Source organism: Dasypus novemcinctus, chromosome 26 (assembly GCF_030445035.2).
Source record: "Dasypus novemcinctus isolate mDasNov1 chromosome 26, mDasNov1.1.hap2, whole genome shotgun sequence".
NCBI lineage: Eukaryota > Metazoa > Chordata > Mammalia > Cingulata > Dasypodidae > Dasypus > Dasypus novemcinctus.
This window is the reverse complement of record NC_080698.1, coordinates 10,278,003-10,293,290: the sequence shown is the minus strand read 5'-3', so window position 1 is coordinate 10,293,290 and position 15,288 is coordinate 10,278,003. Positions and strand designations below refer to the sequence as shown.

The 15,288-nt window shown below is 46.3% G+C and overlaps 2 protein-coding genes across 3 annotated transcripts in view; both read left to right on the top strand.

Annotated features, from left to right (window-relative positions):
* RHOA (ras homolog family member A) overlaps positions 1-12,870 on the top strand; it is a 56,440-nt gene extending 43,570 nt beyond the window's left edge. The window contains exons 3-6 of one of the 2 annotated variants that reach the window (XM_004451889.5): positions 1,938-2,095; positions 7,930-8,050; positions 10,606-10,736; positions 11,623-12,870. In XM_004451889.5, coding sequence (XP_004451946.1) covers positions 1,940-2,095; positions 7,930-8,050; positions 10,606-10,736; positions 11,623-11,796 — 582 coding nt within the window. In that variant the 5' untranslated portion in view covers positions 1,938-1,939 and the 3' untranslated portion in view covers positions 11,797-12,870. The remainder of the gene's footprint in view (positions 1-1,937; positions 2,096-7,929; positions 8,051-10,605; positions 10,737-11,622) is intronic. The other variant, XM_058288919.2, reaches the window with a different exon arrangement.
* A 1,050-nt stretch (positions 12,871-13,920) lies between these two features.
* On the top strand, positions 13,921-15,068 carry GPX1 (glutathione peroxidase 1). The gene is made up of 2 exons (XM_004484924.4): positions 13,921-14,254; positions 14,516-15,068. The coding sequence occupies exons 1-2, from the start codon at positions 14,000-14,002 to the stop codon at positions 14,873-14,875; spliced, it is 615 nt and encodes a 204-aa protein (XP_004484981.2). The 5' UTR covers positions 13,921-13,999; the 3' UTR covers positions 14,876-15,068.
* The last annotated feature ends 220 nt before the right edge of the window (positions 15,069-15,288 follow it).

Sequence of the window (15,288 nt, the reverse complement as noted above, 5' to 3'; positions counted from 1 at the left end):
GGTCCTCCCATATGGTTGGCAGGGGCCTTATGACTTGAACCACATCTTCCATTGAATAGGGTGTTAAAGATTGATTTTTATTTCTTTCTCCCCACCCACTTGTTGTTTGTACTTGCTTGTGTCTTTTGTTTCTTTAGGAGGAACTAGGAACTGATCCCAGGACCTATCTTAAGTTGTTGAAACAGTAATTTTTAAAGGTTTATAGATCAAAGGGGAAACTGAGGGAAGAGAGATAGGTTTTGAAGATTATCCACTTCATGTGGAGTGGTCTCTTATGTCTCTTTATTATCAAATTAAAATAAAAAGAATAAAAGAAATAAAAATATAACTTAAAAAATAAAATAAAGAAATGAGGCAGTCACCTATGACATGCCTTCCAAGACCTGCCTTATGAAAGCACCTTGACGAGTATATGAAATTCAGACTATATCCTCTGACAATACATATCTGGTGTGATCCTCACTTAATTATATTTTTAAAATCAATTTTATTGCTACATATTAATAAAGCATACAGTCTTGTTTTGAAAGTTTTTGTTTTTTGTTTTAAGATTTATTTATTTATTTCTCTCCCTTCTTCCCCCACACTGGTTGTCTGTTCTCTGTGTCTATTTGCTGCATCGTCTTTGTCCGCTGCTATTGTCAGCGGCACAGGAATCTGTGTTTCTTTTTGTTGCGTCATCTTGTTGAGTCAGCTCTCTGTCTGTGCAGCGCCATTCCTGGGCAGGCTGCACTTTCTTTTCATGCTGTGCTGCTTTCCTTAAGGAGGGTGCACTCCTTGCGCGTGGGGCTCCCCTACTTGGGGACACCCCTGAGTGGCAGGGCACTCCTTGCATGCATCAGCACTGTGCATGGGCTAGCTCCACACGGGTCAAGGAGGCCCAGGGTTTGAACCGTAGACCTCCCATGTGGTAGATGGACGCCTTAACCACTGGGCCAAGTCCGCCGCCTGTTTTGAAAGTTTTAAATCTTTGTTGAAAATGCTAATTTTCTACTTGTTTGTGATAACTTCTAATTGAGTTTGTCTCTCTGATAGTCTTGGTTTTTATCGGTAGTTGTTAAATCTCTTTATTTTATGAGTTGTCAGATAATGGTTAAAAGAGAAGATTCATTTTTTAAAAATATCATTGTGGTAACATATATACAACATAACCTTTTTCATTTTAACCACTTTCAAGTATAAATTTCAGTGGAAATGGCACTATTATTCCAGGGGAAAATGTTAGTGTAATAGTGGAAGCTTGCAAATGTAGACAAGGCTAGCAACACCCATCTCAGCTCTACTAGGATAAGCAGTACTGGGGGGAAGATTCATCTTTATTTCTAGAAGTAAAGAAACACCAGAAACTGGCTTTTTTTTTTTTTTTTTTTTTTTAAGATTTTTTTTTTTTCATTTTTCTCCCCCTTCCTACCCCCCCTACAGTTGTCTGCTCTCTCTGTCCATTTGCTGTGTGTTCTCTGTCCGCTTGCATTCTTGTCAGCAGCACCCAGAATCTGTGTCTCTTTTTGTTATGTCATCTTGCTTTGTCAGTTCTCTCTATGCAGCACCATTCCTGGGCAGGCTGCACTTTTTTCGCCCTGGGAGGCTCTCCTTATGGGGTGCACTCCTTGTGCGCGGGGCTCCCCTACATGGAGGATACCCCTGCCTGGCAGGGCACTCCTTGTGCGCATCAGCACTGCGTGTGGGCCAGCTCATCACATGGGTCAGGAGGCCCTGGGTTTGAACCTTGGACCTCCCATGTGGTAGGTGGATGCCCTAATCGTTGGGCCAAATCCGCTTCCCGAAACTGGCTTTTTGATTACAAGCGGTAAGGTGTACCAGAATTTTTTATCTGGGTGTGCTAATAGAGGCTTGTGCTCCATGGTCAAAACAGTGTTTGAGCCTGGGGCTGAAATGGCTTGTGCGTTCCAGATAATACCCTTGTCATGTTTTTTCAGTAATGGCTGCCATTCGGAAGAAGCTGGTGATTGTTGGTGATGGAGCCTGTGGCAAGACCTGCTTGCTCATAGTCTTCAGCAAGGACCAGTTCCCAGAGGTATATGTGCCCACGGTGTTTGAAAACTATGTGGCTGATATTGAAGTGGATGGAAAGCAGGTGAGTGAACCTCCTATATAACAATGGGTGCCATTTTCCTTGTTAGACTAGTAAAGCCTGTAGAGATGTAAGGCTTTCTTGCCTCTTTAATATACACTATAATGGTAACAGAAATATTGAAAATAGAGATATCAATTCTCACCCTGCATCTTAGCCCAATTTTGTTCATTTCTAGCTGCTACCACCCAAGTTTTGTCCACATTCATTTGCATTTCAAATTGTCAGTAGTAACGTGTGCTCTTTTCAGCTTCTTTTAACTTTTTTTGAGTATTTATCATTCATACGTGAACATACATAATATACATAAATAAGTGTGTAGTAAAATTTGTGAATTTACAAAACAAACATGCATATCATCATACAGGGCTGCCATACATCTCCCCACTGCCAACACCTTGCATTATTGTGAAACGTTTGTTACAAACTATGAAAGAGCATCATCAGAGTATTACTACTGGGAAGCGGATGTGGCTCAAGTGATAGGGCTTATGCCTACTATATGGGAGGACCCGGTTTCAATCCCTGGGGCCTCCTGGTGAAAAAGAAGAAGAGAAAGCTTGCCTGTGCAGTGAGCCAAGTGCCCATGTGGTGAGCCGAGTGCCTGCGTGAGTGCTCGTGTGGTGAGCCAGTGCCCACACAAGCGAGTCATGCAGCAAGATGATGACATAACAAAAGAGAGATGAAGGGGAGAGTCAAGGTGAAGCGCAGCAGAAACCAGGAACTGAGGTGGTGCAATTAACAGGAAACCGTTCTCCACATCAGAGCTCCCCACAGTCAAATCCCGGTGAATCCAAGAGAGAAAAATAAGAAGAGAAGACAAAAAGAAAAATAGATACAGAAGATGACACAACGAATGGACACAGACAGCAAAAACAGCAGAGTGGGGTGGGGAGGGGATGGATGGATGGATTAGATAACTTAGATAGACAGATGATAGATCTTTTTTAAAAATATTGCTACTATATGGGAATGTATGTAGCTCAAGTTTCTGAGCACCTGCTTCCCATGTAAGAGGTCCTGGGTTCAATCCCCAGTACCTCCCCCCAACCCCTGCACACACAAAAAAGATAATACTATATAGCCCATATCTTATATTTGGTGTATTTTCCCCCAACCCACCCAATTATTAACATCCTGTATCAACAAATTATGTATTTGTTATCATTCATGAGAGAACATTCTCTCATTTGTCCTTTTAACCATAGTCCTTCATCCACCACTACATTTCTTGTTTTATAAAGTCTCATACTTTGTACAGTCCATTTAAAGTGTACACTCAAAGGCTCTCATTTCCATCACAGAGTTGTGCTATCATCACCTTAGTCAATTTTAGAACATTTTCATTATTCCAAAAGGAAAAATCCCATACCCTTTTATATCCCCCTATTGTTGTCGCTTAGGACTGAAATAACGTCTTCTTGCCATTGCTGCAAAAATATTAAAATATTTACATTAAGTTACATTATTTGTAATTTTCCCATGTATCACCACATTCTCAGCACTTTGTAAAAGAGCATTCTTGTATTTACCACAGTCTTCATCTACCACCAAAATCACTGTTACACAATCACTAGATTTTTTATTCTCTAGTTTCCTTTTATTGACAGTTACATCCACAGACTACCCCTTTCTGCCACAATCACTTTTATAAATCAGCAGTATTAGTTATACACACTATAGTATGTTACCATCAACTCTGTTCATTTGCACTTTTATAATTAATCTTAATAATGCTACAGACATTAAGCATCAGCTTCCATTCTCAACCCATTCTAGTAACCTATACTCTAGAGTTTACCTTATGCGTTTATTCATCATATTTACTGAGAGGTTCATACTGTAAATGTTTCTGAAAGGGTTATACTGATATGACACCACCATCAGTATGGTATTTAAACAGTGTCCTCACTGACATTTAACTTTTTTTAAAGTTTTTTTAATTTTAACATAAAATGGCTGCCACAGTGGCTTTGGTTTCCTGTCGTTGACAGGGCATTGTTTCCCTATATTTATCCTTAAAGCCCACTGGAAAGACTGGGGCAGAGTATCATCTCCTACTCCATTTTGTTATTATAAAAGTCTAACCTGGCTTCCTGTACATCTGGTAAAGAGGAATTGAATGGAAATGGGTCAGCTGGAAAGAAAATAAAACATGCCCAGTCCTGTTGGCATTGAGTCACATGTCTTATGTGGTGCTAGCAGCTGGTACATTGGCACCTATGAGTCAATTTCCTTTCTTTCTCCCTTGTAAAGTTCCTACTTTCCTTTCCCTACCATCCCTTTCTGACCTGGAATCACCTAGCCCCAGTGACCTTCTATGGAAAGCGCATTAAGCCAGTTCCTCAGATTTCTAGGATTCCTCATTATAGGACTTCCTGATGTAGTACTGTGACCATGGGTAAGCTGCCTGACCTTGAAGTGTTCATTTGTCAAATCACTGAAACCATTCTATGGGCTATGTCAGAGTTCTGTAAAGTAACTATAAAAGTGTTTGTAGGGAAACGGACTTTGGCCCAGTGGTTAGGGCGTCCGTCTACCATATGGGAGGTCCGTGGTTCAAACGCCGGGCCTCCTTGACCCGTGTGGAGCTGGCCATGCGCAGTGCTGATGCGCGCAAGGAGTGCCGAGCCACGCAAGGGTGTCCCCCGCGTGGGGGAGCCCCACGCGCAAGGAGTGCGCCCGTGAGGAAAAGCCGCCCAGCGTGAAAAGAAAGAGCAGCCTGCCCAGGAATGGCGCCGCCCACACTTCCGGTGCCACTGACTACAACAGAAGCGGACAAAGAAACTAGATGCAGCAAATAGACACCAAGAACAGACAACCAGGGGAGGGGGGGAAATTAAATAAATAAATAAATCTTTAAAAAAAAAAAAAAAGTGTTTGTAAGCACCAAAACACTTTACAAATTGGGCTGAAAAACAGCATTCTTAAAATCCCCCTTTTTACAGTTTGTAATTTGACATATCCAAATACAAAGTGGCCACAGTGATTGCTCCCTTGCTATTAGGAACTCCAAGGAACTTTTCTGGGCCAAGTATTGATGAAAAAAAGGCACTAGGGGAAGCAGCTGCGGCTCAGTTGTTTGGGCTTCTGTCTACCATATGGGAGGCCCTGGGTTTGCACCCCGGGGCCTCCTTGTAAAGGCAAATTGGCCCACACCTACAGAGAGCCGGTACAGCAAGATGACACAACAAAGGGAGACAGGCAGACATAGAAGAATGCACAGCGAATAGACACAGAAAGCAGACAGCAAGCAAGCCGCGGGGGTGTGTGCAAATGAATGAATGAATAAGTAAATAGGAAGATTGGCTTTGTATGGCAACAGGACCCAGTTGTGATGAACTGGGTAGAAATGTATTGAGATCTTTGGGCCTGCCATCACATAATGGCCCTCTTGTCTAACTTAGATTGCAGAAAAAGATACAGTGGCTAGGGCAGCAGGTAGAGCTCAGTGGTTGAGTGCCTATTTCCCACATATGAGGTCTAGGGTTCAATCCCTGGTGTCTCCTTAAAAAAAAAAGTTAGGAATTGGTGGTGGACTTGGTCCAGTGGTTAGGGCATCCATCTACCACATGGGAGGTCTGCGGTTCAAACCCCAGGCCTCCTTGACCCATGTGGAGCTGGCCCATGCGCAGTGCTGATGCGTGCAAGGAGTGCCCTGCCACACGGGGGTGTCCCCCCGTAGGGGAGCCCCACGCGCAAGGAGTGCGCCCCGTAAGGAGAGCCGCCCGGCGCAAAAGAAAGTGCAGCCTGCCCAGGAATGGTGCCACACACACGGAGAGCCAATACAACAAGATGACGCAACAAAAAGAAACATAGATTCCTGTGCTGCTGACAACAACAGAAGCGGACAAAGAAGACACAGCAAATAGGCACAGAAAACAGACAACCAGGGTGGGCGGGGAGGAGGGGAGAGAAATAAATAAATAAATCTTTTTTTAAGCAAAGAATCTTAGGAACCTTGACTAAATCATCTGTGAACATCTTTCTAATGTTTCCAGCCTCAAATATTCCTAACCCTGGCAGGAAAAGAGAGTGCATTCCCTAGGGTGAGCATCCCTGAAGTAGAGGTGCTTGATGTGGAGGGAGGGTATCACAGGTTGGCTTCCTGCCTGTCCCAGGGCAATTCAGGAACCCCTAGGGGGAAGTGGACTTGGCCCAGTGGTTAGGGCGTCCGTCTACCACATGGGAGGTCCAAGGTTCAAACCCCGGGCCTCCTTGACCTATGTGGAGCTGGCCCATGCGCAGTGCTGATGCGTGCAAGGAGTGCTGTGCCATGCAGGGGTGTGCCCCGCATAGGAGAGCCCCACGCACAAGGAATGCGCCCCGTAAGGAGAGCCGCCTAGTGCGAAAGAAAGTTCAGCCTGCTCAAGAATGGTGCCACACACGCGGAGAGCTGACACAACAAGATGATGCAACAAAAAGAAATATTAGATTCCTGGCAGCCCTGATAAGGATAGAAGCGGTCACAGAAGAACACACAGCGAATGGACACAGAGCAGACAACTGGGGGGGGGGGCAGGGGAGAGAAATAAATAAAAAATAAATCTTCTTAAAAAAAATGAACCCCTAGGGTGGGAAGGGGCACTGCCTAGGAATGCTCGTATAACAGTATGTACTAACAGAGACATAAGGAGCCATGTAAGATTCCAGGAATAGGCCTATAAAAAATGTCATTTTGACATGAGACAGGCTCAGTAACCTGGAAGCATTTATCAGGAACCAGTCAGGGTTTGGTGTGTCTGACAGAACACCCATGGTGGATAAAGGAACCAGGGGAATGGGGTTTGGCAGGGAGTAAATGAGCTCTACCATGTTGAAGTCAGACTAATTTAAGCATTGAACATCAGTATATCATAAATAAACATACAAAGCTGATTGATATACATAAGAGAAGAGCAGTGGGCTCCTGGAAGTTGAGAGTGACATATCCTGGAGCAGAGGCTGAGAATGGAAGAGATAATTTAGTTTTAAGGAAAAAGTGACGTTTAGAAACTGCAATTTGGGGCCATGAAGATTCTAGGAGAATGCATTGAAAGGAATAGTCCCTTGCAAGGGCCTTTGAGCAGATGGTATTAAATTTCCTGTCTGGTTGTAACAAGGGGGGGACAGTTGGCTGCAGTGTTGGACAGCATGGAAAGGGACCTGTATCCAAAGCCCCAGGCATCATTTTAGCCTCCAACCACAGGTGAGTGAGCAGGATCCCAGGTATGAAAATAGTATCCTCCTCGCTTATGTGATGCATTCATTTAGCCATTCAGACATTTCTTGAGCAGTAAAGGCAGAACCAAAGGGCTTTCCTGTCTGCTTTAGACTTGCTTAATGGCCAGCATGGCATCTTTTCCTTCCCACCAAATCAGGTACAGGCTTGTCTCCATGTTTCCACATTGGAGTAGAATGATGAGACAAAATAAGGAAACGGTTAGGTGAGGCTGTTAGAAAAAGTTACTCAGTCCGGTATTTCCCTGTGTTGCTTTGTTACCCACCCACAGGATGGAATGTAATTTACAGTTTGATTTTCCCTCTTGTCCACTTTCTTTCCTTTGCAGAAAGTTTCTGTGTTTCTTTATAATGAAACACTTCTTATAAACTACAGTTGTTTTTTACTTGTTTTGAATTGTGCCACTTTGTTCATTTGTACTCTCTATAAGTAGGCTGTTTTGAGAAATTTCAACCTAAAACAATATACACGTCCCCAACATGCCTGTGTTTTTGCATGCCTGTGTTTTGCTCTTTTGAACAGTCATCTATTTGAACATACTGTTATAAGCAGTACTTCTCATGAAAGTGGTAATGGGATTAACCTTGCACTCTTGGTGTTATTTTTCCCATCACAGGTAGAGTTGGCTTTGTGGGACACTGCTGGGCAGGAAGATTATGATCGTCTGAGACCCCTCTCCTACCCAGACACTGATGTTATACTGATGTGTTTCTCCATCGACAGCCCTGATAGTTTAGGTGAGTGGCCCTGCAGCCTGATGTTTGTCACTGCCTTTGTACATGACTACATACCTTGTTCCTTAGGTCCTTTGTGGGCACCAGGTAGCTGAAAAACAGAAGTGAGCTTCAGGGAAGTAGTCATCACTGGCCATAAACCTAGAGCCTTGGGACTTTAGATAGTGAGCCCTGAATCCTTTTTCATTCTAGGTTTTCTACAGCTAAATATTTACAGGGAATCTACCTTATAAGTACGTGGTTTCCAAATACAAAGCCATGTCTTAGATTGAGATTTGGGGGAGGTTTTTTTGGTTGACCATGCCTTTTTTTAGTACTTCCTATTTCGACTGCTACCTCCCAGCATCTAGACTGGTGATTTGCTGTTTGATAGCAATATTTTATCCCTTTTCTAAAGTGTCTTAGCTGATAAAGGGAGCCTTACACCTGACTATTTTACCAGCTCTGATGACCATGTGCTTTAGAAACCACTGTCCCTTTAGAAAAAGACTGAATAATCCTGACTTCACACTCTGTGAAACAAGGTGATAATCCTGAGGCAGAACCAACCTTCAGGTTGTGTTGTGACGAGATGGCTCACTTGGTGATACAAATCTTTTGTGACAGGGCAGAGAGGGAACTAAGGATACTGCCATCATTAATATGAACACTCTTTAAAGGCCTGGACCTGTGCCTGGCAGTTAGGATTAGAGAGACTGTTGTTTCTGTTGTGGTTATCCCATGTTCCTGTGATACTAGGGCACTATGAGACAATGAGTCACTTGCTCAGGGTTGTGCACCCCAAGGAGCAGAGCTGAGAGTCAGTCTCCCAGGACTGAAACGAAAGAGGCATGCCTATCTATTGGTTCAGTTTGTGGGTTTCTTGGTGGTGGTGGTAGGGTGTGTTTGTATGTGTTTAGCAGTTGTGATTTGTTTTACATTTTCAAAATCTGATTATATGGGGTGCTACTAGAAAGTCCTAGTGGCAGGAGCAGAGCTGTGACCCTTTTCTTGTAGGCCACAGGAAGAAAATGGAGCCATTTGACACCCTCCCCTCAAACACACACATTGAGGAGTTTACCTAAGTCTTCTGGGAATGAGGAGGGCCGTGTGCCCTTGTTATCCAGGGTTTAATCCTACAGGGACAAATATATTTTAAGGACAAAAAATCCTTCTTGCTCCTCAGTCTCTCTTTTAAGAGCATGTCTCCTACTCTCAAAAGAGGTCTTTGGCATTTGACCTCTGCCTGTTTAATAGCCATGGCTTGTTTCTTGTTGGCTACTCCCCCAGAAGGCAGGCCCTGGGGAGGAGAGCAGAGGTAGAAAGTAAAGGGGCAAACAGAGAGTATAAGTGACCCAGACCTCAGAGCAGGGTCTAGGTGCTGGAAAATGCTCTACCCTCGGTGTCGAGCTAATGCTTGACTTTGCTTACCTGGTTGGATATTAGACCATGGCCCTAAGACTGGGTATAGGACAAGAGGTCTCACTCTGGCACCTGACCTGAAAACTGACGACAGGGTACAAGGTTGAGAGCAAGATACAGCACTGAGGCTGTTTGGCTTTATCATTAGTTGTGCTGGCCTTTTTCTCTTTATTGTTCTAAGAACTGGAATACTGTACTTCTTTGAGAACCACTTTTCCAGAAGGAGGATTGGGTTTCAAGTTATAGCAGTAGTGACATAATTGACCCTGTAGCTGCTGTAGCAAAGGAATCGGTCAGGTGTCCATCTTGGGTGCCAAAGAGTTATGAGGGATTTTTCTGATGTAATTTATGTAGCTTTTCTACTTGGTATGGTCTTTCAGCCATATAAACCCTTACTTTTTCAGTAATTTGCCTTAAAATCAGAAATTGAATGGTTTATTTCTAAACTACATTCTCAGATAAATCAGTAGTATTTGAATGATTGTTACACTAAGCATTAACTCATTGAATCCTCAAATTAGCCATATAATGGTAAAACTGTTGTTATTCCCATTTTATAGTCATCCCTAAGGCTGAATTGCACAAGGTAGTGTTGGGGTTGAACCCGGGCCTCTTCTCCACATTGTGCATACAACCTTTCCAGTTAATACAATATTGCCAAGAAGCTGCACCTAGTTGTCACTCATTTCCAAAACTCAACCTTGAGCCATTTGAAACACAATAACCCATAGAATGGTAATTCTGAGGGCCCACGAGCAAGGTGGAAGATAACATGTGGACATTGGGCCAGCTGTGGCCCCAGAATGGGACGACCCCTTCTGTAATCTGGGATCAGAATCATCTGGCAGCAGTGACAAGGATAGCCTGAGTGGAGGCTCCTTCCGTGGGGCAGGCAGCACCATTGTGGAGCCACCTTGTATTCTGAATCGTTTGCTCCTCTAGAGCCTTCACCTGGGACCTACTTTGAGAGGAGCTCAGCAGTACTCCTTTGGTGGGACTCAGAAACTCTTGGGTCTAGGCATAAGAGAAGGTGATCAGATTTTTTTTTCCCTGTGGTTTTACAATAGCGGCAGTCCACTGGATGTCCACTGGACCAGTGGAGAAAATTTCTTTACAATTTATGTATCCCTAAATTCTATGCATTTTGCTTCTTTCAGAAAACATACCAGAAAAATGGACCCCGGAAGTCAAGCATTTCTGTCCCAATGTGCCCATCATCCTGGTTGGGAACAAGAAAGATCTTCGGAACGATGAGCACACAAGGCGGGAGTTAGCCAAGATGAAGCAGGCATGGTCTGGGGCAGGGCTGTTTCATATAGCATTGTTGAACCTGGGCCTCCTGGGGGGGTGGGAGAGCGGAGTGGAGGTGGTCCAGAGGTCCCAGAAGCCTCCATCCATCTGGACCTCGTCAACTAGGGCCTGCACAGAAGTTCCCCAAGACTCCTTAATCCTGTGAGACGGAACGCCTCCTGCGAGAGGTAGTGCTGTCTCCTCTAAGGATTGCCGGCCTAAGAAGGAACCGTTACAGCAGTAGTCCATGCTCTAGATGTAGAAACTTTTAGTATCTCTTTCCCTCCCAAGTTATTTTGGTAGACCTGAGGCCAAGATAAATGAGTGGCAACTTAAGGATCAGGAAATCCTGAGGGCAGGGAACCCAACCATGGTCAGACAGCCCAACTGCCTTTATTAAAGGGATGATGAAGGTGGCATCTTGGCCTCTCAGAAGTTAGGTGGTCCTATAGAAGGACTTACCCTCTGCAGGAAAAGTGTGTTAAAGTCTTCTTCCACTGAGGTTTCTCTCTCTGAATGTCAAGGTCAGGCTCTGTTTCCATCGTGGGTATTCAGTCCTCCCTGAAACTGACTGACTACAGGAAGGTGCAAGGGCTTTCCTCAGACTGACAACTTGAATAATTTTGCCCCTGATTCCTTCCTTCATACCAAGACTCCTCTGACCTCTCCCTTCTTTCTCCTTACTTCCCAGAGAGGAGCTCATTTGAGGGATTTTATTTTTTTTCAAGGGAGTAACTGCATACCATTTTCAGAATTTTATAAGATGGGTCTCAAATTTGGGAGTTTGGCAACTTTTTAAAAACATTTTAGCTGATTTTGACTATGTTGCATCTACTTACTACACGTTTGTGACACAGTTAACCACGGCGCTCTTTTTTTTCTAGGAACCTGTAAAACCTGAAGAAGGCAGAGATATGGCAAACAGGATTGGTGCTTTTGGGTATATGGAGTGTTCAGCAAAGACCAAAGATGGAGTGAGGGAGGTTTTTGAAATGGCCACAAGAGCAGCTCTGCAAGCCAGACGTGGGAAGAAAAAATCTGGGTGCCTTGTTTTGTGAAACCTTGCTGCAAGCACAGCCCTCATGCGGTTAATTCTTGAAGTGCTGTTTATTAATCTTAGTGTATGATTACTGGCCTTTTTCATTTATCTATAATTTACCTAAGATTACAAATCAGAAGTCATCTTGCTACCAGTATTTTAGAAGCCAACCATGATTATTAATGACATCCAACCTGTCTGGCCCAACCAGGGTCCCTCTGGCACTGCTCTTAACAGCCCTTCTCTGCACTCCCACTTGACATACCAGGCGCTAATTCAAGGAATTTCTTAACTTCTTGCTTTTTTCTAGAAAGAGAAAAAGTTGGTAACTTTTGTGAATTAGGCTGTAACTACTTTATAACTAACATGTCTTGCTTATCATCTTTCAGCTGTAAGGTACTCACTTCGTGAGTCACCACTTCAGAGCTGTCCTCCTAAACATACTTCACTGGCCTAGCTCTGGGGTGGGCATCTAGTTTTTTAAAGTGTGCTCAGCCAGAAAGACCCAAGTCCATGCAGCTGTGGCAATTACAGTTCTGTGATTTCATGTTAGTTACCTTATAGTTACTGTGTAATTAGTGCCACTTAATGTATGTTACCAAAAATAAATATATCTACCCCAGACTAGATGTAGTATTTTTTGTATAATTGGATTTCCTAATACTGATATTTGTCAACTCTGCAGAAAGTGTATTGGTTTTTTTTTTTTTAAAGAAAGTGTATTTGAAAATAAAGTCAGATGGAAAATTCATTTTAAAAATTCCCTTTTTGTCAGTTTCTCTGATAAATAATGGCCATATGACCCCCCCTTTCAGCTCCACATACCCCATTATCCTCTCCCCAGGGCTGGGCTAAGTAAATAGGAATTTGGTTTCATGCCTGAGGCAATTAGAGACTTTAGAACATTGCTTACCCTGTCTCATCTGGACTGCAGGGTCTGGCTTTAAATCACAGTGCTCCTCTTTTCTCACTGTATCCAGGTTTCCTCCCTGAGGAGCCATCAGTGCTCTTCCCTCCAGCTAAACTTTTTTTCTGTACCAGTTAATTTTTCCAACTACTAATAGAATAAAGGCAGTTTTCTAAACTTCCTGTATCCTGGTGTTTGTATTGCTATCTTTAGGGCTGGTATGGGAGGATGGAAGGACAGCCCTCTTGGTCTAACACACCCTGGAAGAGATTCTATCAGGGTTCAAGTGGCAGTTGTCCCCACTCCTAACCCCCTTTTCACCTAAAAAGTGGAAATGATTATGTGGTGTCAAGTTCAGAGTGGGGTTTGGGAGCACAGTTCACCTAAGCCAAGAAGTGCACTGGGCACTCAAGAAGAAAGCTCAGGAGTGATTTCTTACCTTCTCTGGCCATTTCCAGTTTTATCTTCCATGCCTGAGCTCCAGATAAAGTTGATGGGGGTTGGAAGATGGCCTGAAATTACCTAGGTCTCCTCAGCCTTCCCAAGAAGCTGGGGCAGGGCTGAGTGGCACCTGGTGCCTAGGGCTCTCCTGGGCAGGATGTTGTTAGAAAGCCTGCATATAAGCCTCAGCTGCACTGGTGGTGGAAACGGTGCAACATAAACCTCGACTGGCAGCCCCAGAGCACAGGAAAGTGAGTTAGGAAAGACAAGCTTGTGCCAATGCCCTATTCTCCCCCAACGTGCACTTACTAGGTCAGCGGAATCTCAGTGGGGGGAAGAGCTTCCCTTGGCAGGTGCTGCCAAACACCAACACCGCAAGTCACGGCTCGCTCTGCACCTGGCAGCGATCTGGCACGTACTGCGAGAGTAATGTGGTTGTAGCCCAGGAGAGGCAAGCCATGTTGGGAACCAGGAAGCTGGCGCCCTCCGCTCTAACTATGGAACCTTTGAGGGAGGATCCCGAGGCCTCGAGGTCCCGGAAAGAGGGTGTCCAGGGCCCCTCTTGGGCGGGGAAATGCGCAGCGGTACGTGCGCTTAACCAGACGTGCGTGCGGGCGGCTGGGCGGCACCGCCCAGCGGGCCGCATCCGGCCTCGGCCTCGGGGCCTCGGGGCTTCCCAGCCTGGGTGGGGCTGGAGTCCGAGGGGAGGGTGAAGGCCGGATGAGGCGGGACCCTAGCACCCCTTGGGGGCGGGGCAGCCGGAAAGGCGCCGAGCGCACGTGACCGCTCCGGCGGCCAGTTAAAAGGAGGTGCTGCCGGGGGCTCCTCGCCGCCCGGTGCCCGAGCTGTCCTCGCGCCGCGCAGACCCTCCAGCATGTGCGCCGCGGCGCTCTCGGCGGCCGCGCTGGCTGCCCAGCGCTCTGTCCACGCCTTCTCAGCGCGCCCGCTGGCCGGCGGGGAGCCGGTGAGCCTGGGCTCGCTGCGGGGCAAGGTGCTGCTCATCGAGAACGTGGCGTCGCTCTGAGGCACCACGGTCCGGGATTACACCCAGATGAACGAGCTGCAGCGACGCCTTGGGCCCCGGGGCCTGGTCGTGCTCGGCTTCCCGTGCAACCAGTTCGGACATCAGGTGAGTCGGGCAGGGCGGGGACGCGGGTTGGGGTCGCCTGCCGGGTGTCCTTTGGACCCGGCAGCCACAGGACCTGGGCAGGGAGAGGCGGGCCACCGGCTTGCTTCCCTCCTGGCATTGCCCCAGCCGGTTTCAGGTCCGCACTGGGGTTGTGCTAGGAGCGCAAAGCCTCGGTGATTCATCGGAAAAACTCCGTTTGCGGTCGGAAGGCTTCCCTTCCCCCTTGAGGCCCCGAGTTCCAGGCGCCCGTCTCTCCCACAGGAGAACGCCAAGAACGAAGAGATCCTGAATTGTCTCAAGTACGTGCGACCAGGAGGTGGATTTGAGCCCAACTTCATGCTCTTTGAGAAGTGCGATGTGAACGGCGCCCAGGCGCACCCCCTCTTTGCCTTCTTGCGAGAGGCCCTGCCTGCGCCCAGCGACGATGCCACTGCACTCATGACCGACCCCAAATTCATCATCTGGTCTCCGGTGTGCCGCAACGATGTCGCCTGGAACTTCGAGAAGTTCCTGGTGGGCCCCGACGGTGTACCGGTGCGCAGGTACAGCCGCCGTTTCCCAACCATCGACATCGAGTCCGACATAGAGGCCTTGCTGTCCCAGGGGCCCAGCTGTGCCTAGGGCGCCACCGGCAGATCCTTGTCCTCCACACGGGGTTTTCATCCATGACGGTGTTTCCTCTAAACCTGCAGGGAGGAACACCTGAAGTCCGGCAAAATCCCCCGAGATGGGTGCTGGATCTGTCCATCCCAGCCTCCCCTTTCCCAGACCAAGGCAAATCTCCCCTCTAATAAAATGTCCAGTGTCAGCAGAACTGTGCGTGTGTCCTTCAGTGTTATCTGGGCTACTTTCTCTCCTATCCTGATTGTCCTAGGGTCGCGAGGGTAAGCTCCCTTTGCAGTTTACTCGGCTTCCCCTGCCCTGTTTAAACACTTGCCAGGGTCCTGGCCAAGTGCTCTTCCCTGGCCATCCTTTGTCTGCAGTGCGAGGAATGCACTCTTCTCGCTGTGGGAAGCCAGGCTTCTGTCCACATG